Consider the following 25,285-nt stretch of genomic DNA (forward strand, 5'->3'; position numbering starts at 1 on the left):
GCAGATAAACGTTTTGAAACTACTTTCTCAATATAATTTAATATGTTCTATAAATGTTCTTTACGGGACCAAAATACAACAAAATAGATGATCACTATATATTAAATAAACGTAGAGATCTTTTCATTGATTTTTCCTGGAAGTAGTGTATCATTTGTGAACGAATCGGCATCGCTATTGAACGAATCTTTAAATTGAACAAATGTTCGAATCATTAGTGCTATTCAGAATTCAGCCGTCTCTTTGAGTTTGAAAGAGGCAGGAAAATGTAAATTTAAAAATACGAGAAATGTTACTGAAACAATTTATTTAGTCTATATTGTCTTTTTTTCTGTAGCTTGATAAACCATACTCAAAGTGAATGAGGATGGTGGAAAGAAATGATCTGCTTAGTAGGAATTTGAAGAGAAACCAGAAACGTGATTTGCAGACGAGAAATTTTAGTAAAATATCATGACGCTTGCTTGAGTAAAAACATGCTGAATTCGGAACATCTTACTATTTTTATTATATCTTTCTATGGCAGAATGGTAGTACGCGGTTCCGAATTCAGCACGACTGACTGCAGAAGAGTGAGTGAGTGAATCATTTTAGTCAAGTGATTCAAAAGATTCGAGTCACTGGAACGAATCTCCACTAGACCACTATTATCTTGAAGCAGAGCCGTTGAAGAAATCAAGGTAGCCATGCCGACTCTTGCAGACAGAGGGCGCCGTTTCTCGCTCTCCTCTCTAGTACTGGCACACGGAAGTAGCCGATGGGGGTGCTGAAAGTGCTGGTAATTTTATCCTCTTTGATGAGGGTTAACATCGTACTGCACCGTTCCTCTTGCCGTTTTCAGGGGATCATGACAATTTCTAACAATGGAATAGAGACCCATCGTTCGATCTCAGACGACATTTGATTGAACCATTTTCCGTTTGAATAACCCCGAAAAAATGGACCAGGAGTTTGAGAACATCGATTCATCTGGACAGTGGCAAAACCTCTATAATGTAAGTGATAGTTTTATTTTGATACATTTTATTTAGGTTAAATATGAGTCGTTGTTAAGATGAACGTTTGGGACACCAGCTGTATTTTGCCCTGGTAGATTTGAAATGTTTATCTAATAGTCCTAGACAAGTACTCGGCCCGTGAGAACGACTGGGTAATTCAGCTTTGCGTTACCGCGCATGCGCGTAATACCGAGAAATACGGTCCACATTAACTTGCTGCCTGCTGCTAAATCTGAAATAATCTTCTTCTGTGAATCATTTCAGCTCGGATAACCTGTACGCAAGTGTTTATGGTTTTACTAGAATATTGAATTAAATTGGTTCATATATATTTCATTCTTGTCAAACAAAATGAATTAGCGTATTATTACAGTAAACCATACAGCGATTTGCCATATATCAAAATAACTTGGCTGGCAGCAATGTGAAGTGCATGAGTGGTCATGTCACAGTGCGGTGCATTAGAGCAGCTCACTTGGTGCTTCCTGTGAACACGTGGGCTGTGTCTCAACACCTAGTGAGCTGTTTACCTAGACAGCATTTTAAGACATCACTGATTCGTGAGGTTTTTTAGGAACCATAGGAGTTCCCAGTCCTAGCACCCTAAATGCCATCTAATTTTTTTGCCACATTCTAAACCCCCCGCGTGCGTCTATAATGCCTAAAATGCTGTCAGATTAGGGAGCTCACGAGGTTTTGAAACACAACCATGCACTGATATGTTTCTGAGAACTGACGAGCACTTCCCAAGAACTGAAGAACCGAAGCTGTCAGTTCTCTATAACTCAGCCAGATAGTCATGCCCAACCCCCCTTATTTGACTGGATATATTCTTATCGTTTTATGTTCCTTTTTTTATATTTTAAGTATATTTTTGCCATTTGTTACAATAATTTTAAATATTATTTATATATATATATATATATATATATATATATATAATTTTTTATTTTTTTAGGGATGGCTTTAAGGGTTTTCACACTGATGTTTGTTATTTTGTAATCTCTTTCTAGGAAATCCGTAACCAGTCCCAGGAGTGTGCCTGCAAAGTGGCAAAGTTCCCAGAAAATCACAATAGGAATAGATATAGAGACGTCAGTCCCTGTAAGTGTCTTCCATGTAAACCATTTTAACAATGTTTCACTAATTTTGTAACCTTGCCCTTAAATGGATAGTTCAGCAAAAATTTATATCATTTACTCAGCGTCATGTTACTGTATGTGCACTACAAAAGGGGATGTTAATCAGAATAATTAACTTTAATTGTATGAAAAAAAAAAAAAAAAAAAAATTGCGGTGAAAGTGAATGGTGACCTTTTGTGTATGTTCCATGGAGGAAAGACAGCCATATAGATTTGAATTAAATGAGAGTAGGGCTGCACGATTATGACAAAAATCATTAATTGTCGATTATTCCTGTGAAATTGTAATTGCGATTATTATTTACGATTATCACAATTTACATTGAATGATGTTTTGAATAGCTTTATACCATTGTTTGAAGCAACTGCATGCCATATTTCTATATGAAAATAGACAAGCTGAAAACACTCTTCCTGAAAAACTTTTATTGCTTTTCCACAGCATTAAGCCTCAAATGTCAAGTATACATTGGTTTGGTTTCTTATTTTAAATAAATAAATAAATAAATAAAGTAAAAATATGCATGGTTTTATAATGTTATACTAAAACTAAAATTAAAATAATAAAAAAAAAATCCTTAAGATAACCTGTAAAAAAAAAAAAAAAAAAAAAAACAGATCTTAAAGAATTAGTCCACTTTCAAATTAAAATTTCCTGATAATTTACTCACCCCCATGTCATCCAAGATGTCCATGTCCTTCTTTCTTCAGTTGAGAAGAAATTAAGGTTTTTGATGAAAACAGTCCAGGATTTTTCTCCTTATAGTGGACTTCAATAGACCCCAAATGGTTGAAGGTCAAAATTACAGTTTTAGTGCAGCTTCAAAGGGCTTTAAACAATACCAGACGAGGAATAAGGGTCTTATCTAGGGTCAACTTACGGAAAAAACGGAACTGCCACCGCCTTCTTTCCGTAATTTGAAGGTGTAGGACATACAGCGTAAGCTTTTTGAAGAATACAGAAGGCGGTCTGGTGGAAGAACTTGCAAGGCGAGCATTTGTGTTTATAAAGCATATACATTTTTTTTTTTTAGAAAATGACCAATCGTTTCGTTAGATAAGATCCTTATTCCTCGTCTGGTATCGTTTAAAGCCCTTTGAAGCAGCACTGAAACTGTAATTTTGACCTTCAACCGTTTGGGGTCTATTGAAGTCCACTATAAGGAGAATAATCCTGGAATGTTTTCCTCAAAAACCTTAATTTCTTTTTGACTGAAGAAAGAAGGACGTGGACATCTTGGATGACATGGGGATGAGTAAATTATCAGGAAATTTTAATTTGAAAGTGGACTAATCCTTTAAGCATGCAGAATAATGTAAGTGGACATTTATTTTTGTAATTGCACCTTTGAACGATTACATAATTGTGGCACACGTAATTGTAATCAAGATTAGAAATTCGATTAATTATGCAATCCTACATGAGAGTGAGTAAATTATATCAGAATTATCATTTTTTGGATAATCTCTATTTTTTTATTATTAAAAAAAGTCATTAAAATAAAAGCTTTTTCCTGTAAGCTTACGTTGAATTTCACACAAATGTATGCTAACATGTTTGTTTCGACTCTGTCTTAATAAGCTGCATTTTTGTGTTAAGATGATCACAGTCGGGTGAGATTAGAAAATTCAGAAAATGACTACATAAATGCGAGCCTAATTACCATGGAGGAGGCCCAGAGAAGGTACATATTGACACAGGTATGACAGTAATGGAAAAAGTAAGTCCACTGTTTGCATTTTGTTAACTTACATTGATGTCTCATGTGACCTAAATACACATTTACATGCGGTTGTTTTTAACGAACAAGTCTGATTTACACATTGCCCCTGTTTATATTGAATTTCTAATGTTTAGCATCATGAATCCTACCTTTTTAACAGCTTTTACAGCCTTTTGTAGAACAAAGAATGTCTCATAGATTGTTTACATTTCGTTTGCATTGGCCAGCTTGTTGAATTTGTTTACATATTCAGTAATGTAATTGCAGATACTTTTCTGTTTCTGCAGGGTCCCCTGAGGAACACTTGTGGTCACTTCTGGCTAATGATTTGGGAACAACGTTCCAAAGCAATTATTATGCTTAACAGAGTTATAGAAAAAGGCTCGGTGAGTGAACACATCTGACATTTGTTATTTCCCTTGCTTTGTTATAGACATGTGCTGATAAATGGTAATACGATGTATCACAATAATAAACATGCACAATATTGCACTTCAAAATACCGTGAATAATTCCTTATTATAATTCATTTAGATTTTAAGGATGCATTTTAAGGGGCTGTTTACACGCCGCTGTTTTTAACAAAAAACTGAGAACTTTTTATGTGTTTTGGCTTTTCATTTACACAACAACAGCATTGTGGGGGCCTGAAAATGCAAACTTTTGAAAACGGTTTCAAAGTGCAAGTTTTTGAAAATTATGCCATTGTCACCGTGTAAACTACAAAAACAAGAATTTGTGAAAATGATGATGTCATGCACATGCGTATTACGTGTTTAGTCTATAAGCACATAGTTTTTCTTTACAAAGTGACATCAACTACTGGCTTGGCAGCATAATACATTGTTTTTTCACATTTTCGTGGATCCATGTGAACAGGGATCGTTTTGACAACATTGTCATCTGTATGTGAAAAATGCAAAGGAAAAACTTTTCCATTTTTAGTACATCATTTTCGTGTGAACGTCCCCTAAGAATATTTCTGAAGGATCATGTGACACTGAAGACTGAAGTAATGATGCTGAAAATTCAGCTTAGACATCACAGGAATAAATTACATTTTAAAATATATTAAAATAAAAAGCAGTTCTTTTAAATAGTAATATTTCACAATATTACTGTTTTTATTGTATTTTTGACCAAATAAATGCTGACCCCAAACTTTTGAACAGTTGAGTAAATCTTACCCATTGTTATTTTAAATAATTGTCATGAAATCTGGTAGTATGTTGATAAATAGTAATGGATTCAACACATAAGCATATGTGGCTTAATAAAAAAAAATTAAATAAAAAACTTTCCACCAGTGGTAAATAATTTTGACATGAAAGTTTTTGTTCACGCTGAACAGGAAAAGTGTGCACAGTACTGGCCATCAAAGGAGGAACGAGACATGGATTTCAGTGACACTGGGTTTATGGTGACTCTGGTGTATGAGGATGTCGAACCCAATTACACAATAAGACTATTAGAACTTCAAAATGACAAGGTGTGATGGCAATGTCAAATTATCACATCTTTGAATGCTTCTCTAAACCAGACATGAAAAATAAATGTTGTTTCAATTTTGTCCCATCTGTTTAGACAGGAGAAACCAGAGAGATCTACCATTTTCATTACACAACGTGGCCTGATTTTGGTGTACCAGAGTCTCCAGCATCATTCCTCAACTTCCTTTTCAAGGTTCGAGAGTCTGGCTCTTTGGGGCCAGAGAACGGACCTGCGGTGGTCCACTGCAGTGCAGGAATAGGGCGGTCTGGGACCTTCTCATTGGTTGACACCTGCCTTGTCTTGGTGAGACTGCAGTTACAAAAAGTTAATGATTCTTAAGGTTTCACAGCACATCATTCACTACATTGTAATAATTTCTCAAGCTGTTATCTGGTATAATATATAACATGTACTGTGGAACTGACTTTTCAATGTCCTTTTTTATTTGTAGATGGACACGAGGAAAGACCCTTTGTCTGTGGACATACAGAAGGTTTTGTTAGATATGAGAGAGTATCGAATGGGTCTTATCCAAACCCCAGATCAGCTTCGGTTTTCATATATGGCAGTCATAGAGGGCGCAAAGAGCATCCTGAGAGAGTCTACTCTACAAATATCAAGCATGGTGCGATTTTCATTATTATATTTGATTTAGTGTAGTATAGTAATAATCAGTGTTGCACTTGAAAAATAACACACTCTTTATTTACAGTTCTGCTCATAGGTTTACATACGCCTTGCAGAATATGCATTAAGAGCCGGTGAGTGTAAACTTTTTGAATTGGTTGATTGGGGTAAATTGTACTTATTTTGTCATCGGGGAAGCATGTAAAGCTTCTAAAGCATCTCATGGAGCTTCTAAAGGGCAGTGCTAAATGGGAAAACAAGAAAATTTACAACCCACGGCTCTTAATGCATCGTGTTGCCATCACCTTGACTTAATAGTTGTCAATGAGTCCCTCAGTTATCCTCAGCGTGAAAAGATGGATCTCAAAATCATATAGTCACTGTTGAAAAAGTTTTGAATATGCAGAAGATGCTAGAAAATCAAAGAATTTGAGGAACCTGGAGGATTTTTCTAAAAGACAAGGGACTCATAAACAACTATCACAAAACATAAACACAGTCGTTGATCATCCAGGTAACAATTCACAGTATTAAGATTCAAGGGTGTATGTGAACTTTTGAAATGGTTCATTTGTGTAAATTCAGGTATGATTTTGTCTTGTGGACTATATGTCAAAATCTGTTATGTGAAACAGCTTATTCAGGACAGTACTAAATAAAATAACATGCATATTTTATGATCCCTCTTATTTTGTTAATATTATTAACATCTTGCATATTCTGCAAGGTGTATGTAAACTTAAAGTATGAGCAGAACTGTATCGTTTGCATTATTATATTATATTATATTATATTCCTAAAAAATACACTACCATTCAAAAGTTTGGGGGCAGTAAGTTTTTATTTTTATTTATTTATTTTAATTATATTCATATCTTCATTCAGCAAGGATGCATTAAATTGATCAAAAGTGAGTGGTAATGACATTTATAAGGAAAGATTTCTGTTTCCAATAAATGCTGTTCTTTTGAAATTTGTATCAGTGTTCTCAGAAATATTAATAGCACAACTATTTTCAACATTTACAATAATAGGAAATGTTTCTTGAGCACCAAGTCAGCATAATAGAATGATTTCTGAAGGATCATGTGACACTGAAGACTGGAGTAATGATGCTGAAAATTCAGCTATTTCAACTGTAATAATATTTTGCAGTTTGCAACTGTTTTTACTGTATTGCTATACTTGGTGAGCATAAGAGACTTCTTTCAAAAACATTAAAAACCCCAAACTTCTATACAAGAAGTAACTTTTGCCTTTTTTGCATTACTAGTTCATTTCAAATGGTCTTGCAGTGTGACTTATAATTAGAAAATTGAATATAACGTGTCACACCACAGGACATGTCAGCTTTCCAGAAGTATTTCATGCAATGTGTTTGTATCTCTAACTCTAAACCTGTTTTACTGAAAGCAGAAGCAGCCTAAAGAATGTCAGGAACCAGAAGCTTATTTAGTTTCATCTTCTCAAAGCCCCATCTGGAGTTCAGAGAAACACAACGGACAGTCTGACTCTTGTACAGAACCACAAGATCCAGGAAGAGAACGAGACAGGATAGAGTCACCAAAGGAAGAGCGGCTTACAGAGTCAAAAACATTAGGGTAAGAGAAAGGAGGGGGAAAAAAAGTAACATTTTATCTAGTAAACTGATAGCCGAGATGTTCTAGTCTAGTTCTATCAAACGTGATTGTAACAACAGTGTTAGACTAAATTACAGAGTTGCTTAAGAGCTATATGTACCTATATGTATAACATACAGTCAAACAAAAAATTATTCAGACATTTTTTATATTTTTGGTATATTTTTACTAGTAGGTGCAGGACACTATAGTTCATTTATGTAAGTAAAGATAGCTAAATAAAGTAAACTGTGACATATTATACCCAAAAATTCTTCATACAGTGGACTACCAGTAAGATTGATAAAAATTTGGAACCAAAAATTATTCAGACACTTTGACCTGACCATGTTTTGCTTAAGTGTTATCTGACATTATCAAGATTAATTTTTGCTGACACAGTTTAACTCTGAGATCTTGTCATATTTTATTACCATTTTTTTTAAACTATAGTGAATAAACTGTATTAATGAATGAAATGTTTAAGGTGTCTGAATAAATTTTGGTTTGACTGTACATTACTGCTCAAAAGTTTGGGGTCAGTAAGATTTTTTTTTTAATTAATACTTTTATTCAGCAAGGATGCATTAAATTGATCAAAAGTGACAGTAAAGACTTTCATTGTTTCAAAAGATTTATATTATATATATTATTTTTATATATTAAAATATATATTTGAAAAAAAAGACATGCATTAAATGATATAGTCCAGCTCATACAGTAACATTGCTCTTTTTTTTTTTTTACTTATTAAAAAATATGAAGTAATTAACCATGTGTGTGTGTTGTTTCTTCCAGCCTACGCAAGCGGAACCGTGAGGAGCGAATAGCCAGCACGGCACAGAAGGTGCAGCAAATGAAGCTGAAACTGAGCGATTCGGAGAAAAAGAAAGAGAACTGGCAGTTCTGGAGACCAATTCTCCTAAATGTCGGTGCTGGTGCCGCTGTAGCACTAGGACTGTGCATGTGCTGGGCCTTTCTGTCCCAGTAATGCCATTTTATCCAACAGATTCCTCTTTTATTTTGCCCAGGGACCCAAATTATGGTACTCATATTAGTAGGTGCTTGGATGTTTTTAGATAAGGGACAACATGTAGAATGATCGTGTTTACAAGCATTCAATCCGGGACATTCTACATGATTTATTGAATGTTTGTGTCGTGGTTATTACAGTGTAACGAATGATGTAGTTACATTGTAACTGCTATTGTAATTCCATCATGGTAAGTTCTTGAGGCCTAGCAACTTTCACTGTACAGTATTTTGTCTCAGTTTATCTGCGGAGCAATGTTAAATGGTATGGAAGCTTGTTTCTGCCATGGAATAAAAAAGAAAAAAGGTAATTGTGAGTTTATTGCACAATTCTGACTTTTTTTTTTTTTTTAAATTGCAACTTTAAATCTCGCAATTCTCACTGTATTGTGAGTTTATGTCAAAATTCTAAGAAAAAAGGTCAGTATGTTGGATTTAATCTTTATCAGAATTGCAACTATTTCATAATTTATCGCAGTTCTGGCTTTTTCAGAATTTTCAGTTATAAAGTCAATTGTGAGGAAAAAAGTCTGAATTGTGGCTTTATTTCTCAGAATTGCTACTTTAAATCTCGCAATTCTGACTCTATAACTCACTATTTTTATATCACAATTCTGAGAAAACGGTTAGAATTGTGAGATATGATTTTGCAATTGCAAGGAAAAAAGTCATTTGCCAGACATAAACTTGCAATTGCAAGTTCTAAAGTCAGAATTGCGGGATATACAGTAATCTCACAATTGTGAGAAAAAACTCTGAATTGTGGCTTTATTTCTCAAAATTGCTACTTACTTTATAACTCACTAGTGAGTTTATATTACAACTCTGAGAAAAAAAGTTAAAATTGTGAGATAAAAAGTTGCAGTTACCTTTTTATTTATTTTTTTTATTCCCTGTCGGAAACAAGCTTCCATAAAATAGACCCCCACCGGTCCAACTGAGTCAGTTTATTAAATGCTTCTGTCTTCAAGTTTCCGCATGGATATTCATAGGGTGACTCATTTGTTTCAGTAGGTCAAAGCCCAGTGAGTTTCCGTACATGCACATCTCAGGATCTTCTAGTAATAAACTGACTGTAGATTCAGCCAAATGTAATAAGTGGTCTGGTTTCCACTTTCAAAATGTACATAGTAAACTCTTTACTAAAGAAGAAATATTTCTGTTTATTTGTCTCAGGCATGCTTCTCTGGTCTCAAAAGCTCATTTGCATCCATAAAACGGTATCTCTCATATGATCAATGCATGTGGGGTGGGGTGGGGTGGGGTGGGGTGGGGTGGGGGGACTGATGTATGAGTGCAAATAAATGCAGATTGTGATAGATTTCACATGATGCTGTTTACAGATGGCTACATGAGTGCAGTGTCAGTCAGACCTATTATGTTTAATTTTTAGATGATGGATGTTAAACTAAGCCTGTAGCGATTTATTTTTGTCTCCAAGGATCAAAGTTTGTTTCCAGTTCCCATTACCTCACACTGTTCATTGTGGGTTTAATGCCAATTACTTAGCAGAATCAATGGGAGTCAAATTAGATGTCTCTTCCTGCCATGTTTCCAGGAATTGATCCAATATTTCCAGAAGTGGCTAATGGTGGAGTGGTAATTTCATTCCATCTAGCCAAGTGACCAACCGGGAAAGACCGATCCTTTTTCCTCGCAGCAGACTTTTGTCACAAGTACGGGAACATGTCTTGTTGGAGCCAAGCTCTGCTTAAAGGATGACCTCAAGGAAGCTAATAACAAGGGTTTTTAAGATAGAGGAAATTGTTCCAAATATTGCAGTTCAAAAGTTCTAGTTTGGGTATAATTTGTTGAAATCTTTCTTTTGAAACCTTTAGTTTGTAGTCCTGTAACCTGGGAGAGAATTTTTAAAAATTGTATTTAGTTTAACAGTAATAAGTCAAATGAAAAAGAAAAGCAACTAGATATAAAATAATAATATAAAAATCAGAGTAACTGTACAATTGGGTATAAAAATATCAAATATTTTGTAGAGCTTTTAGAGAGTCCTATAGCTTTCTTATTCAAAGAGTCTCTTGTACAAATAGCCTAGATACACAAGTCAACAAAATCATAAAGTTGTATTTTTATTAGTAAACTTGCATTTATGAATGTGGAATTTTGTCAAAAATATAAGTAAATTAATTTAAAAAGCACTTTTCATCCTCTGTCATCCTACAGTATTCAGTGAAGCCAAAAAGTACACTTTTCCATAAAATGGTCTTGAACAGAGGCCTTGAAAAGAGGTCTTGAAGACTAAATATTTCATGGACAAAGTTCTGTATCACGCCACAATATAACTGAATAAGTACAATGCCAAAATAAATGTAAGGTGGTTTCATGTTAGTTATTAAAGAAAGTATGGTTTATGTTGAGTATTCTTTTCAGAACTACAAGATCCAGGGGCCCAATTCTCATGACGTAATTTCCTAAGTATGAAGGTCCGTCAACGCTGTGCCTGAATTAAACAAAGGAATTTGGTATTTCCTTGCATCTCAGAATTCGTAAAACATTAAAGCTCACGAACGCCATCGTTCGTTAAACGTAATATACTTCGTTTTTTGTTTTACAGCGTTTAGTGTATTTTAAAACCACAACTGCAAATATACACAGGCGCTGTGACGACAGATTCCCGCTTGCTTTTCCGCCAGGATTTAAAATGTCAGTTGCAGGAGGCGTTGACATCACATCCAGCAATAGAGCAACATAAATATAATGCATACAGTATTTTGAATCCCAGTATTTGATGCAGACGTTGATTTCAAATGCTTAGTTATAAACTTGTAGTTTAAACTCTTTTGTCATTTTCACGCTCGAAAACATGTCCCTGCCACCAGAAAAAGCAACTGAGTTAAAACAAATAATTCATGACCATTTAATCAAGGTAAGGTGATGATCTGTTTTGTTGTTACTTGCAAATCATGACGTAAATGATGTTACGTGCCGTATGTGACTGAGCAAATTATTCAAAAACCATTACATTCCTGTTTTACATAATTGTATACGAATAAAGCAATTTTGTAGTTCTACAAGAAATACATTACGGTTTGTTTTCCGCTGCATCGTTTTTTTTTATGTTCGTGTATTTGTGTGGTTGACATGACAACCACACATGCTATATTTCTATATTTTCTACTTTTGTGTAACTACTACGCATACAGTGGAGTTCATTTAAAACAAACGAAATGGCTGTTCTTTTAAAAATTAATTTGTTACGCCGCAAGAGGATAAAATGTGATTACAATGTTGTAAAAAAAAAAAAAAAAGTTTCAAAATTATGCATTTTTTCTTTAAACACACGTTTGTTCCACTATATTAGTGAGGACTAATATAGACTTCCATTGATTTTATATCAGGTTAATGATATTTTTTTATCACCTAACCCAACCCCACCCCTAAACCTAAACCTACACATCACAGAAAACTTGTGCCATTTTTTGAATCTCAGAAAAACACAGTTTAGTATGTTTTTTTTTTGTTTTGTTTGTTTTTTAAAGCCATTTGGTTTACAGGGACACAGGAAGTGTCCTCATAAACCATGTTTACATTGTAATACCCATGTCATTATACATATTTGTGTCCTCATAAACCATACAAACACACGCACACACACGTTTGTTTCAATATATTAGTGAGGACTAATTGCATAGACTTCCATTGCTTTTATATCAGGTTAATGATATTTTCTATCCCAATCCCTACCTCTAAACCTTACCCATCACAGAAACATGTGCAAAACACTAGATTTAAATATAAACATGTTTTGGACAATTAATAAGCCTTTTTAAATAGTGAGGACCAGTGAAACGTCCTCACTAGTCGGTTGTCATAATATTCCATTATATAAGTGAGGACATTTGGCCCTCACTAGTATAGCCAAACCTGTACACACACATATACCTGAAACTTGATTTTAGAAAAAAAAACAAAAAGTAATATTATTTCTCAACTAACCCATTTTCAGATGGATATCCATGGTAAGATCCGTGATGTTTTAGCGGAGACAGTAAGGGGTGATGGGCACCATGGACAGCGCTCGCTCTCTGAGGAAGACTTCATACATGCGCTCCAGCAGAGGGGAATCGTGGATGATGTGATGAAAGACCTCAACTTTACAAATGTGGTATGAATATTCAGATTTTTGAACATGTATTACATACATTGAGATTACAAAAACAATGCATCCTCACCAAAACACATATTTTATACCTCTTTAAATGACTTGTTGGTTTCTCACCAGGATGTTTCTCACGCTGAACCTGATACTGTGAACAAGTCTGCGACCCGTTTTGTGGACAAGAACATCACACAGCTGAAGACAAGTGAGTGATTGTTAAAGGGTCATCATTTACTCACCTTCATGTCATTCCAAACCCATAAGACTTTTGTTCATCTTTAAAACACAAATGTAGTAAAACTGAGAGATTTCCATCCCTCCATTGAAAGTCTATTCCACTAAAACTTTGACACTTCAAAAAGTTCATAAACGTCAAGCAAGCCAAAAATTAAGCCACTACTCTGACTAAGGTCTATTGATATCACTTTTATAATAGGGAAAAGAACAGTGTAAGCCTTGTGTCTACCATCTTTTGTGTCCCACTGAAGAAATAAACGGAGGCTTAAATGATTAAATTGTCATTTTTGAGTGAACTAACCCTTTAAAAACTTTCACCAGCTAACATCAGTCCACTACGGAGATACCTCTACCTACAAGTTCTGGGTGGTAAGGCTTTCCTGGAACATTTGCAGGAGCCAGAGCCTTTACCTGGTCAGGTGTGCTCTACGTTCACCCTTCATCTCCACTTCCGCAACCAGCGCTTCCGCTCTAAACCAGTCCCATGTGCTTGTGAACCAGACCTACAGGAGGGCTTTCTTCTGGAAGTCCACAGAGATGGCCCAGGTTTCTTCTGCAACCCTACTTATACTAGCAGCTTATAATATACTCCTCTTCATTTCAAGAACCTTTCATGTGTAAAGGCCTGTTCACACCAAGGATGATAACAATAATGATAAAGATAAAGATATAGTTTTAAGAATCATTCTAAATGCAAAAGAATACCAGAGTCCACACCACAGCTATAGCAATACAGCACAGAGAAACAATATCGTTGGAGTCACTTTCACAATGATTTTTTTCCAGCTGATGAATGATAAAAACATTGACGGCCAATCAGAATCTGTCCTACTTTAAAGAGTTTGAGCATTTAAAGTGGCAGACGACATAACTGCTGCGTGTGCTTATAATAAACAGAACGATATTGTGCGTTGGTGTGGACGCTGATATAGTTATTGTTATAGTTATCATTCTTGGTGTGAACGGGCCTTAACTCTGTGGTATTGTTGTGGTACAGGAGATGCTAGCAAGATGGCTGATGCAACCACCATGTTGTCCATCTGTGATCCAGTGCATATGGTGCTGATTAAAACAGACACGTCTGGGGACACAGCACTCGTTTCTTCTTATTTTCTTGACTGGCGAACAGTTCTCAGTGCTCCCAATGGAAAAAACAGTGTCTCAGTAGAACTACTAGGAGTGGGTAAGCAAAAGTCATATTATAAAATGATTTCCTTTCAAAAATAAAAATTCTGTCATCGTTTACTCATCCTCATGTCATTCCTGTATGACTTGCTTTCTTCTGTGGAACACAAAAGAAGATATTTTGAAGAATGTTTTGTCCATACTTTGAAAGTCGGTGGGGTCCGAAACAACTTTGGACCCAACTAACTTTTATTGTATGCACAAAAACAGTTAAAACATTCTTCAAAATATCTACTTTTGGAGAATCTTCATTTTTGGGTAAACTATCCCTTTAAGTTGTTAATCCATGAAAATTGTTGATAGGTATGTACGTGTGCTTATATTTTTTTCTTCAGGCACTGAATGTAAAGTACCTGCTGGTGTTCTAAATCTGAAGTTGGAACTGTATCCTCCCCTTACTGAGACCCTGAGCCCTGATGTCATCAAAACCCAGGTGAATCATTTACTATATAAATGCTTCAGTTTATTGATTAGCTCCAGTCATAACCATGCAATAAACAGTCCCTATCTACATTACAGAAAAAAAATTGGAATAACATTGGTAACGCATAAATTAAAGGTGCGTCCCAATTTGCGTACTTATGCACTATTCTAAGACGTTTTTAAGTACAAATAGTGTGAGTAGTGCGTTCACAGAGAATTCTAAAAAGAAAAAGAGCACTTTAAATACCCGGATGATGCACTAAATTAACAGAAAAAACGAAGTGTGGAATGTTGGACACCTTATGCACTCAACTGTCGCAGCTTTAATTACGTAGTGGAGGGGGAGGGGGGATCAGACTCCAATGTTAAATGTCAAAATAACCTTATGAAATTCACACACTACACGGATGAGTACATAGTGCATAAGTACATAGTGTATAAGTGCTTAGTGTATAGTGCGTCATTTGGGATGAAACTTAAAAGTTCATCTTCGTGGAAACAGCAGTTCCACTGCTAAAAGGACAATTCAGATAATGAATCAAATGTTTCTGGTTTTAAATATTCTGGAATGTCTTGCCCCCTAGACTTCCATTGTATGTGCATTACTATAAATATGATTTATTGTGTCCTTCTCTCTTCTTTTTCTTCTTCTTTTGCTCCCAAGTCTATGGCAGGCCATAGAACTGTACATAGGACATTTATATAATTTGGCACACAAATAGAGGACTGTCTGAACTGATAACAGCAAATTTGGAACGTTTATCTCAAACCCTTTAGTGCCACCAACAGCTCAAATGGTTTCAATTTCCACACAACTAGATTTTCTGCCATATTAAATTAAAATATACATTTTGCAAAAATTCTTCTCTAAATTTGGCTCAGATCATCATTAGAGCATCGAACAATACCCAGTTTTCTGACATTGGCCATTTAGAATTTTGTCGCAAATCGCTATATTTTACAAACGCATTAGTGTAGCGTTATGAAACTTGGTATGTGTCATTGCTACAGTGCCCTATATAATCCAGTTCTGATTGACAGGGTCCCTACTCAGTGTTCACTGCTCCCTACTCCCTGTGCACGGGATATCTGTTGAAGTGCACTTCACTTGACAAAATGTGTTTTTGGAATTTGGAACATTTGGAACATCTGCAACATCATCAAACATAGATGACACTTGAGTCACTCATTAGAGAATTTTAAAGTTTGATAGTATAATACGGTAAATAAATACAATATAAATTACCAAACATTTTTGTAATATACACATTTATATAATATGTATACATTTATTATTCATTTAATTAATATAAATATCCATATTTGAAGAGCTAAACTGAGTGATTAAATGTCTGTTGCAATGTTTATGATGAAAATAAATGTAAACTGGTTATATGAGATGTCTTTTATATAACTGTAATCATAAGAGCATTGTAAGTGGCGAGTCTTGCACACTTTATACCTGCGAACAACCGTGTACAAACTCAGTAGTAACGCCTGAGCCTCAATTCCTTTTCACCTCATTTATTTATGTTTTAAACATCTTGCACTACTGTGATGATGTGCAATGACGAGTGGATAAATTTCCCTCTCCACTTGCTGTGAAGTGATCAATTAAGATGAGGAAATGCCCTGTGACTTCCACTTTTGCAGGGCACTTACGGTTAAATGGAGCGTACCAATAGACGCCATATTGAATTTAACAGATGAAAACAAGGCTGTGAGGGATAGACTTTACAGTCTTTACAATGTTATGTACTGTATAAAGGTCCTAGATCACATACTGTAACTTTCTAAACTACTTTATAGAGATTTGTATTCTGTTTTTTTTTTTTTTTTTTCTCTGAAAGACTTTTTGTCGGCTGGACAATTGGTATGTTGTTAAACAACAGTACAATCCATTGAACACACTATACTTCTATACCTCAAAGCCTCGTTTTCATTCCTGTCAGAAAAAAAAAAGAAATATGCTGCTGCACTTTTCTGCAGTCTGCAAATTTTTTTTTGTTTTTTTTTCCCACTTTAACCCAGAACATTCCTAGTTTTTGCTCTCTAAACATTATTTGTCCATCAACAAAGCTTTCTAATTCTCATAATTTCTCTATTTTCACAAGGTTTGTCTTGTAACAATTTGCCTAAAATAGAACGTTTTTGAAAAAACTCTTTTTTTCAGCGATCCCTGGAGAGACAGAAAACGGCAGAGAAGGAGAGGCTGTTTTTGGTATATGCCAAACAGTGGTGGCAGGAGTTCTTGGAGATTCGACCCTCACACCAGTCCAAACTGGTAAAGATCTTTGCACAGGTGACCTTATTGAGCACTGTACTGGTGATTGTTGATATAAGTATATTGGTGGTTTATGCTTGTGCATAACAGTATTTAATTCAGATGTAATACTTGTGTGTTTTCCAGGACGAAAATGGTGTGAACCGGCCTGTATGCTCATATGTACGTGTACTGCGTGCCGGAAGGTTGCTTGAGAGTCCGCGGCAGGCGGCCCGTTTCGTTAGCCTGTTAGCTCAGGAAAGAGCGCCTGTGGTAGGGGGAGGAGTCAGGCAGGAGCAGTGGTGCTCTATGATGGCATTTCTGTGCAGGAACAAGGCAAGACATCCTGTTAAATGCTGATCTAACACTAAGAAACTAAAACTGAATAATAAAACGCTAGAGTAAAATATTAGAATGTACTGTTTTTGTGAACATCGACTAATTTGATTGCATTTATTAACATGTTTTTTTGCTGTCAGGGTGACTGTGAGGATCATGCTACGTTGCTGTGTAGTCTGCTGTTGGGATTTGGACTGGATGCTTATGTATGTGTGGGCACCAAAGCCAAGAATATTCCACACACCTGGGTCATGACTTGCGGTACAGACGGCTCCATCACCTTTTGGGAAAGTTTCACTGCACACAGGTAATAATTCATATATTTTAATTGTTCTTATCTTAGTTACCTTCTAAACTGCTCTTAACATGGCTCCAGACTAAAAAAAAAAATTTTTTTATAAAATTATACATTTAGGAGCCAAATGGCTTTTTTTAGTTTACAAATTACATAATTGCTCAGTGGTTTTGCAAATATTTGATTAGATATTGGTTAACGAGCAGTTAAACAGGTGTACCTAATAAAGTGGCCAGCGAGTGTATATAGTATTTTTAGTATAGTATTTATTAATATTTTGAATTAGATTTAATTTTATATTTTCAGCTTTAATTTTATTTTTAGTTTGTTTTAATTTTCTTATGTGCTTTATTTTTATTTTGTAAAATATTTCTGTTTAGCTTTAATTCATTTTTATTTCAGTTATAGGTTTATTAATTTTAGTACTTAAACTTATTATAAAATTTCTCATTTCTAAGTTCTATTTTTCATCTAAAATGTATTTATTATTTTATTTTATTTCAGCTTTATTTCAAATAATGAAAATGTTTTAATAGTTTTATTTAACAATTACAAAACGGATTGTGAATATGTAGTTTCTGGTTCTTTCGGAATTAGGTATAAACTAAAAATGATTTGCAGTTCAGTGAGTCGTGAACTTGGTAACTAAATGAGTCTGATTCAAATGGATATCAAGTTTGTGGCTGTTCTGTGAACATTTTGAGGGATTCATTAAAAAGAACTGTTCATAAAAGTAATTTGTTCTCCAATCGGACATCACGCTCAAGGTTCGAAACTGCGACCATTTTAGTCGCATATGCTCCCTAAATTTAATGTTTGCGACCTCAAAATATATTTGGGAGCATTTGTGCGAGTGCAAATAATTGTTGAGGCGCGACCTGTTTTCATTTCTCTACAAAACGCTCGCTGTATTACTGCACAGTATGTTCCTGCTGTGAGCTGATGCAGTAACCGGTCCACCGTTCTGTCACATTTAAAACCAATTAAACTTCATCTTTATGTTCTTAAGTTTAAAGCAGATTTTAGTTTGGTTAATATTAGCAGTCATTCACTCCCTTTCACGGCGCTCCGTTGTCACGTGACAGGGAGCTAACTATTGCGCAAAATACAAAGAGCTGAAAAGAACACTGTTAAACAGGGCTCGACATTAACACTAGTTTTTATATTTAAAACATACGAACAGTTAAGCAACATTACACGACCAAGAGTAGGCCTACAGTTTTCCTGAATATCCTGAATAAAACCATCACGATTGAAAATGCATCATACAACAGTTCAATAAACCGTAAAAAGTAGTTAAAATTAAATCACTCACATTTTAGACGCAATAGTGACTGTTTTTGTTCTGTTTCAGCAGCGAAAATAGCTCCAAAAGATCACAGTAGAACCATCGCGCATTTCATGACAACACAATCCTGTTTTCATTACTGAATGATTCAGCATTTTGAACGAATCGGTTAAGTCAAATTCAATGACCCATTCATAAAAAACTGCCTCATTCTTGAATGAATCATCCGTTTGAACGAATCGTTTAATTGAATGACTCAATGACTCACTCCTTCAAACGGTCACCTGCTGCCACCTACTGGCGGTTTAGTTTCATGTTTAAAAGTATCATTCTTTCCAACAGTTCTTATTTGTATTTTCAAAAAAAAAAAAAAAAACACTCATAACATTATTTAATTCTGTTGTAATTTTTCAGTGTAAATTATTTAATTTGACTGTAACAGCCCTATAATGTCTTATTATTCTAATTGAATTTACTGATCAAATTTAAGAATTTAAAATGAAAGATGAAGCAATAAGATTAGAGGAAAAAGCCCTTTATAATGGTAAAAAAAAAAAAAAAAAAAAAAATGCCCTCGGAGTAAATATCACAAATATGCAGATTTAAATGTCAAAGCTGAATGAACACTGAGAATATTGCTTCAGAATAAATTATTACAACACAAGAATACTATTTTTTCCAGACAAACAACTCTTTTATTCGGACAAGCGAATGACAAGGCTTTTTTAGTTGTGGTGCTCCTAAATTTTTGCTGGTGCTCCTAACTTTTTGAAGTTGGGAACACCAGTGCTACCAAGTAAAAATGTTAATTTCGAGCCCTGACGCTGTTTGTTGCTGCACTCAGTAAACACTGTTGGTCACTCTAAAGATGTAACATAAGCAAGATATGTAAGATCAACAAACCTCCCTGTTAATCTGTTGATATCTTGCTTTAAGATTAGCTTTCCTGCTTTATTTTCTGTACTAGATACCTTCACCGACCAATAGACCCAGAAGCTCCTCCCATGGTCCCCCAACCAAAACCCACCCACCCTTACCGGACACTCGGCTGTGTCTTCAACCACAAGACGTTCTTGGCGAACTGTCAGCCATCAGATGCTGTGGAGCTGTGTGTGTTTGACTTCACAGACGGCTCCCGCTGGAAGGCCATGAGTGAGGAGGCCGTGAGATCTGTATGTGCACCCGGCTCCACCTCCTCTCTCCCCCCGACTCCTCCTCTCTGCTCCCCTTCTCTAGTGCCCAATGAGGCCAGCAACCAACTGGAGCTGGAGATGCGCTACCTATTAGCAGAACATAGGAAGGTAATAAAAACACGCATGCACAAGCAACCTTTGACACAAAAGCAACTTGCGTAATGTGCATTTGTGAATACAGTTAAAGCAAACTTTAACCCCAAAATGAAAATGCTTTCATCATTTACTCTCATGTCATTCCAAAATGACAAAAAACACCAGTGAGATATCATAAAAGTTGTCCATACAACTAATGTAATATATTCCGAGTCTTCTAAAGCTGCACTACTGTTCAAAAGTCAGTAAGATGTTTTAAAAGATGTCTCTTATGTTTACCAAGGCTACATTTTGTTTGATCCAAAATACAGTAAAAATATTGTGAAATATTATTACAGTTTATACAACAGTTCTTTCTGGTTCTTGAATCTGATTGGCTGAGAGCCGTGCAATATTCTAGTGATAACAGCACTCCTACCTTTTCGCCATTTGTATTACTCCGCTTGAAGCGACTGGCATGGTGGCCAAGCAAATAAATTTTTATTTTTTTTTTACAAATACTACACTTGTACCATGAGCTGTAGTTTCAAGAGTTTTTTATGTGAGTGTAGTTGTTTAGACCTGAAATGTGTGACTCATATTTAATTATAGCACCTATTTTACAATTTGTTTAGATGTTTTCGGAGATGCGAGCTCCAAGCCGTCAGCGGCCATTCAGTGCTCATGTACCCGCCGAGAACAGCTTTATCTCAGCCAGTGCTTCAGGGATTTGCCGCTGGCTCTTATAGTGGTTAAACATGAGATATAATTCATTTTGGGTACATAAAACGGGCAGTCTTTGATCTTATTAGTCTATTACTTGTTCCTGAGCAAATCGAACTGGGCTATGTTAAATTTAATAATTTAATATTAAGGCTATATTTAACTTACATCCTCTAGAGCACTGCTTTTGTAAGCCTTACAGACTGGTAGCATCAGTTAACGAAATGGTGTCAATGCACCATTTTTCTAGTCCATACAAATTTTGTAGTAAATTTCAGCACAAATTGTTGTTGAACTAAACATAAATTTCAGTTTGGAATATAGTGCAGTTGTATGGACTACTTATATTGTGCTTTTTTTTTTTTTTTTTTTTTTTTTCAAAAAATGGAAATGAGTGACCAGCGCATTCTTAATTTTATGTTAAGAAAGTGACTTTTGAGGTTTGGAGTAGAGATCGACTGATATATCGATTAACCGATATTTTCCCCGATATTTAAGCATTTTACCATAATCGGATATCGGTTTTGTAATATTGGATTTACCGATAAACTGCGCCATTTTGTGGGTGTTTTGAGAATTGCGCGCAGGATCTTACAGCGCATCTGAGGGGAGACGAGACAACGGCGTGCACAGGTAAAGTATACTTACCTGCTTTGCTGTAATTAGTAAACTTTAGTTAACATAACAGCACAAATTAGATGTGTTACATAAATGCCTGAAATGTAGCTAGTTTATGCAGCTTGTCTCTAGGAAATAGAGACAAGCTCACGGAGTCACGTAAGATAATCCGTCAAGTCCTGTCTCAATAAAGATGTAACTTTGCATGAATTAAATAATACAGCCATGAATGAGAACATGTTGGAAATAAAAGCGCTGAATTTAAAGGATTAGTTCACTTTCAAATAAAGATTTCCTGATAATTTACTAACCCACATGTCATCCAAGATGTCCATGTCCTTCTTTCTTCAGTCGAACCGCCTTCCGTATTCTTCAGAAAGCTTACGCTGTATGTCCTGCACCTACCCTATTCAACATGCAGAAAAAACGGAACTGGTGCCGCATTCGTTCTGTAATTTGAATAAGGAAGGTGTAGGACATACAGCATAAGCTTTTTGAAGTATACGGAATGCGGTCTGGCAGAAGCACTTGTGAGGCGATCATTTGTGTTTATAAAGCATATACATTTTTATTTATTTTTTTTAGAAAATGACCGATCGTTTTGCTAGATAAGACCCTTATTCCTCGTCTGGTATCGTTTAAAGCCCTTTGAAGCAGCACTGAAACTGTCGTTTTGACCTTCAACCATTTGGGGTCTATTGAAGTCCACTATAAGGAGAATAATCCTGGAATGTTTTCATGAAAACCTTAATTTATTTTTGACTGAAGAAAGAAGGACATGGACATCTTGGATGACATGGGGGTGAGTAAATTATCAGGAATTTTTTATTTGAAAGTGGACTAATCCTTTAATTCTCTCTCTGTTGTCTATACTCATCATTAGTCTCGTGAAGTCGTCTGCATTTTGCTGTTCACTCAGTGGGTTGATGCTCAGGAAATGCTCCAGCACAGCCACCGCATGTAACTTTTAACAATATTCACTTGTTTAAAACACCGTAATTATATAAACATTTACTGTGTAACCATTAATTCACTAATAAACATCCAAGTAAACACAACTCTATGGAAATTAATTATTTATTATCTCCACGAGCGATTGCAGTTTGAGTATAGTTCTGTGTAAATGCATAGATAAGTAGTGCTTTGTCAGCAGATATTTCATAATCTAGAACAACAAAAACATTATTAATAATTCTGATATAACATACCAGTTAAGAAATGCAATAAAATACGATGTTTTGTTTGTTATATTCCAATATTCAAGAGAATATTATTCAGTTATTTAACATTATCCAGCAAATTATTCTTCACTCTTTACTTTTAGCCTATTAAACAGCTTATAAATCTACTAAAACTGTGGTTTAAAATGAAGTATTACATTTCTGCAAAGTTGATATGACTCCTCTGTTTAATTTATTTTCTCCATTTGAAAACATTAGATTATTTTGCTTATTGTTAACATTAGTGTTGCTGCTGATGCTTTTTATAAATAAAATTATTTTTGTAATATGAAGATTAAAATTAACATGAAAGACTACTAATTTTCAACAAAAACAGCAACAGCAAAAACTGCACTTTTTTATTTTTTGCACTTTCATACCCCCCTCTATTTATTGGTGTATAAATAAGATTTGTTTTGTTTTCTATGCAAGGAGGGAGTGATTGTTATAAATAAAATGCTTTGTTCAGTGCAGTGGTGTTGTAATCGTGTCAAAAACAAAAGTATAACAGTAAATAAATATCGGTTCTGCATATCGGTTATCGGGCACATAAACACACAAATTACTGGTATTGGTTCTAAAAAATCAATATCGGTCAATCACTAGTTTGGAGCAACATGAATATTAGTGTCATTTTTTTAAAAAAAATCTCAGTTACCACAAATGTACAAGACTTTCTTGCAATTGAAAAACCAGCAGGAAACTATGGCTGACAGATCAACTTTTTAACATGCTTTTGAAATTACTAAGTGGGTATCTATCTGTAGGATCTTGGTCTGGCAACGGTCTGGGATGATCACCTGTCATACCTGCTGTCAGCAGCGCTGTCGGCGTATGAACTAGAGCGCTGTACAGGTGTTTCATGTGGAAACGAGGAGTTTCAGGATGCTGTGAGAAGGGCGGTGCCCGACGGACACACTTTTAAAGGCTTTCCCATTCATTTCTTGCACCGTAATGCACGCAGGGCATTCGCTACCTGCCTCAGGTAATTGATATGTATTAAAATGAAAACCTGTTTAGACAAGTACTTTTGCAATTTTTGTTTAGTGCTGTTAGTTCTGCAGAAATCAAACGCTGCAGCTGTAACAAAGACAAACAACTAACATCTACTAACTTGTTCTCTTATGTTTCACTCAGGTCACCGTTCTGTGAAGAGATTGTTTGCTGCCGAGGGGATCATGTGCGACTGGCGGTGAGGGTTCGTGTTTTTGCTTATCCAGAGTCAGCTTGTGCTGTTTGGATCATGTTCGCTTGCAAGTACAGATCTGTGCTGTGACAGAACGCAGCATGATCATTCACCTCAGGTTTACAGAATTCACAAGCCTCCTAAATATCTGCTAGAGTTTTGGAATTACATGTATGACTTGTTATATTATCTATGCTTCTCATGTATGTTCAGTACAACACTGTGTGTGTGTGTGTGTGTGTGTGTGTGTGTCATCTGGAAAGTGTTTTAAAATGGTATTTATGGATATATTTTTCTAAATAAATTTTATGATACCCTTATTTGTCTTTTGGCTTTATTTCTTTGTTGTATCATTGCACTACTTAATTTTGTCGCGGATTGTCGCAAATCTGTCGTTCAGCCACATTGGTGAATGATGTCACGCAGGTGGAGTAATAACTTCTTTAAATCAATCAGTTTGAGATCGAATTAATGCTAGATTTTTTGCTATAAATTACAGACATGGCATCTGAGGACTAATTCTCATTTCTCTCAGTTATTTTGCTTTATTTCCAGATTCAATCATAGGCTCATTCTTACGTAACAGCACATGCGCACTCTTCAAAAACGGTACTTAAAATCTCTTGACAAACTAAAATATGTAAATTACATTTGTATTCGAAATAATACATTGTACTTAATGTCAGCTTGATTATTTTGCTCAAGATAATGATTTATTAAGTCCACATGTCATAAAAACAAGAAACTATGCTTCTAACCGCAGCTCGAAGGCTGTCGTTCCAACCACACAAGTTTACGATGCAGTTTGCAAATGTTCGTTTTCGGGAAACACCAAATCCCTGAACTATGTTAGTAACGACAGAACTTGTGATGTTAGTTGGCTAACGATGCTTTTGGGAAACGTACCCCTGATTGGATTATAAGAGCAGACTGATTGCTATAAAAGCAGGGAAGAGGTGCTTCCAATCATTGTGTTCTTGTGTTAACAATGGTTACCTCCAAAGAAAGACATGAAGCCATCATTGCTTTGCATCACAATGGCCTCTCATGCAAGGAAATTGCTGCGAAGAACATTGAACTCGAAAGAACCATTTACCAGATCTTCAAGGAGAGGTTCAACTGCAGTGAAGAAGACTTCAGGACATCCCAGAGTGTCCAGCAAGACATAAGCGAGTCAGCTACGGGATCATGTCCCCATAAATGCAGAGCTGTTCAATATTGGCAGTAGGAGAGTGCGAGAGCATCTGCACACACAGTCAAAGACTTTTCTTTTGGACAACAAACTAGTGTCAAGAAGGACAGCAATGAAGCCACTTCTCTCCAAGACAAACGTCAAGGACAGACTGAAATTCTGCAGGAAGTACAAGGATTGGACGGCAGAATACTGTTGCAAACTTATCTTTGATGAAGCCTCCTTCAGACTGTTTGGGTCATCTGGAAAATCGATTGTCCACGGACGAAAAGTCGAACGCTACAATGAATCCTGTGTT

General features: G+C 35.5%; 2 protein-coding genes across 5 annotated transcripts; both read left to right on the forward strand.

Moving 5' to 3' along the window:
• Nucleotides 1-725: 725 nt before the first annotated feature.
• ptpn2a (protein tyrosine phosphatase non-receptor type 2a) lies at nucleotides 726-9,787 on the forward strand. 3 transcript variants are annotated; one of them, XM_051865532.1, is made up of 9 exons: nucleotides 726-995; nucleotides 2,012-2,102; nucleotides 3,741-3,841; nucleotides 4,152-4,250; nucleotides 5,216-5,353; nucleotides 5,449-5,658; nucleotides 5,807-5,980; nucleotides 7,396-7,583; nucleotides 8,400-9,787. In XM_051865532.1, exons 1-9 carry the CDS (start codon nucleotides 939-941, stop codon nucleotides 8,590-8,592), a joined length of 1,251 nt encoding a protein of 416 aa, XP_051721492.1. In that variant the 5' UTR covers nucleotides 726-938; the 3' UTR covers nucleotides 8,593-9,787. The 3 variants fall into 3 exon arrangements, with proteins under 3 accessions (XP_051721492.1, XP_051721494.1, XP_051721493.1); XM_051865534.1 differs by lacking the exon at nucleotides 8,400-9,787 and adding an exon at nucleotides 6,068-6,116 and having other exon boundaries at nucleotides 7,396-7,443; XM_051865533.1 differs by having other exon boundaries at nucleotides 727-995; nucleotides 7,399-7,583.
• Nucleotides 9,788-11,109: 1,322 nt separating this feature from the next.
• Nucleotides 11,110-24,115, forward strand: cep76 (centrosomal protein 76). Of its 2 annotated transcripts, none has more exons than XM_051865530.1 (12): nucleotides 11,110-11,517; nucleotides 12,598-12,756; nucleotides 12,874-12,955; nucleotides 13,309-13,533; nucleotides 13,985-14,170; nucleotides 14,508-14,605; nucleotides 16,769-16,897; nucleotides 17,006-17,194; nucleotides 17,338-17,504; nucleotides 19,748-20,081; nucleotides 23,377-23,594; nucleotides 23,747-24,115. In XM_051865530.1, exons 1-12 carry the CDS (start codon nucleotides 11,455-11,457, stop codon nucleotides 23,883-23,885), a joined length of 1,989 nt encoding a protein of 662 aa, XP_051721490.1. In that variant the 5' UTR covers nucleotides 11,110-11,454; the 3' UTR covers nucleotides 23,886-24,115. The 2 variants fall into 2 exon arrangements, with proteins under 2 accessions (XP_051721490.1, XP_051721491.1); XM_051865531.1 differs by having other exon boundaries at nucleotides 16,769-16,879.
• The last annotated feature ends 1,170 nt before the right edge of the window (nucleotides 24,116-25,285 follow it).

Source organism: Ctenopharyngodon idella, chromosome 16 (assembly GCF_019924925.1).
Source record: "Ctenopharyngodon idella isolate HZGC_01 chromosome 16, HZGC01, whole genome shotgun sequence".
Classification (NCBI taxonomy): domain Eukaryota; kingdom Metazoa; phylum Chordata; class Actinopteri; order Cypriniformes; family Xenocyprididae; genus Ctenopharyngodon; species Ctenopharyngodon idella.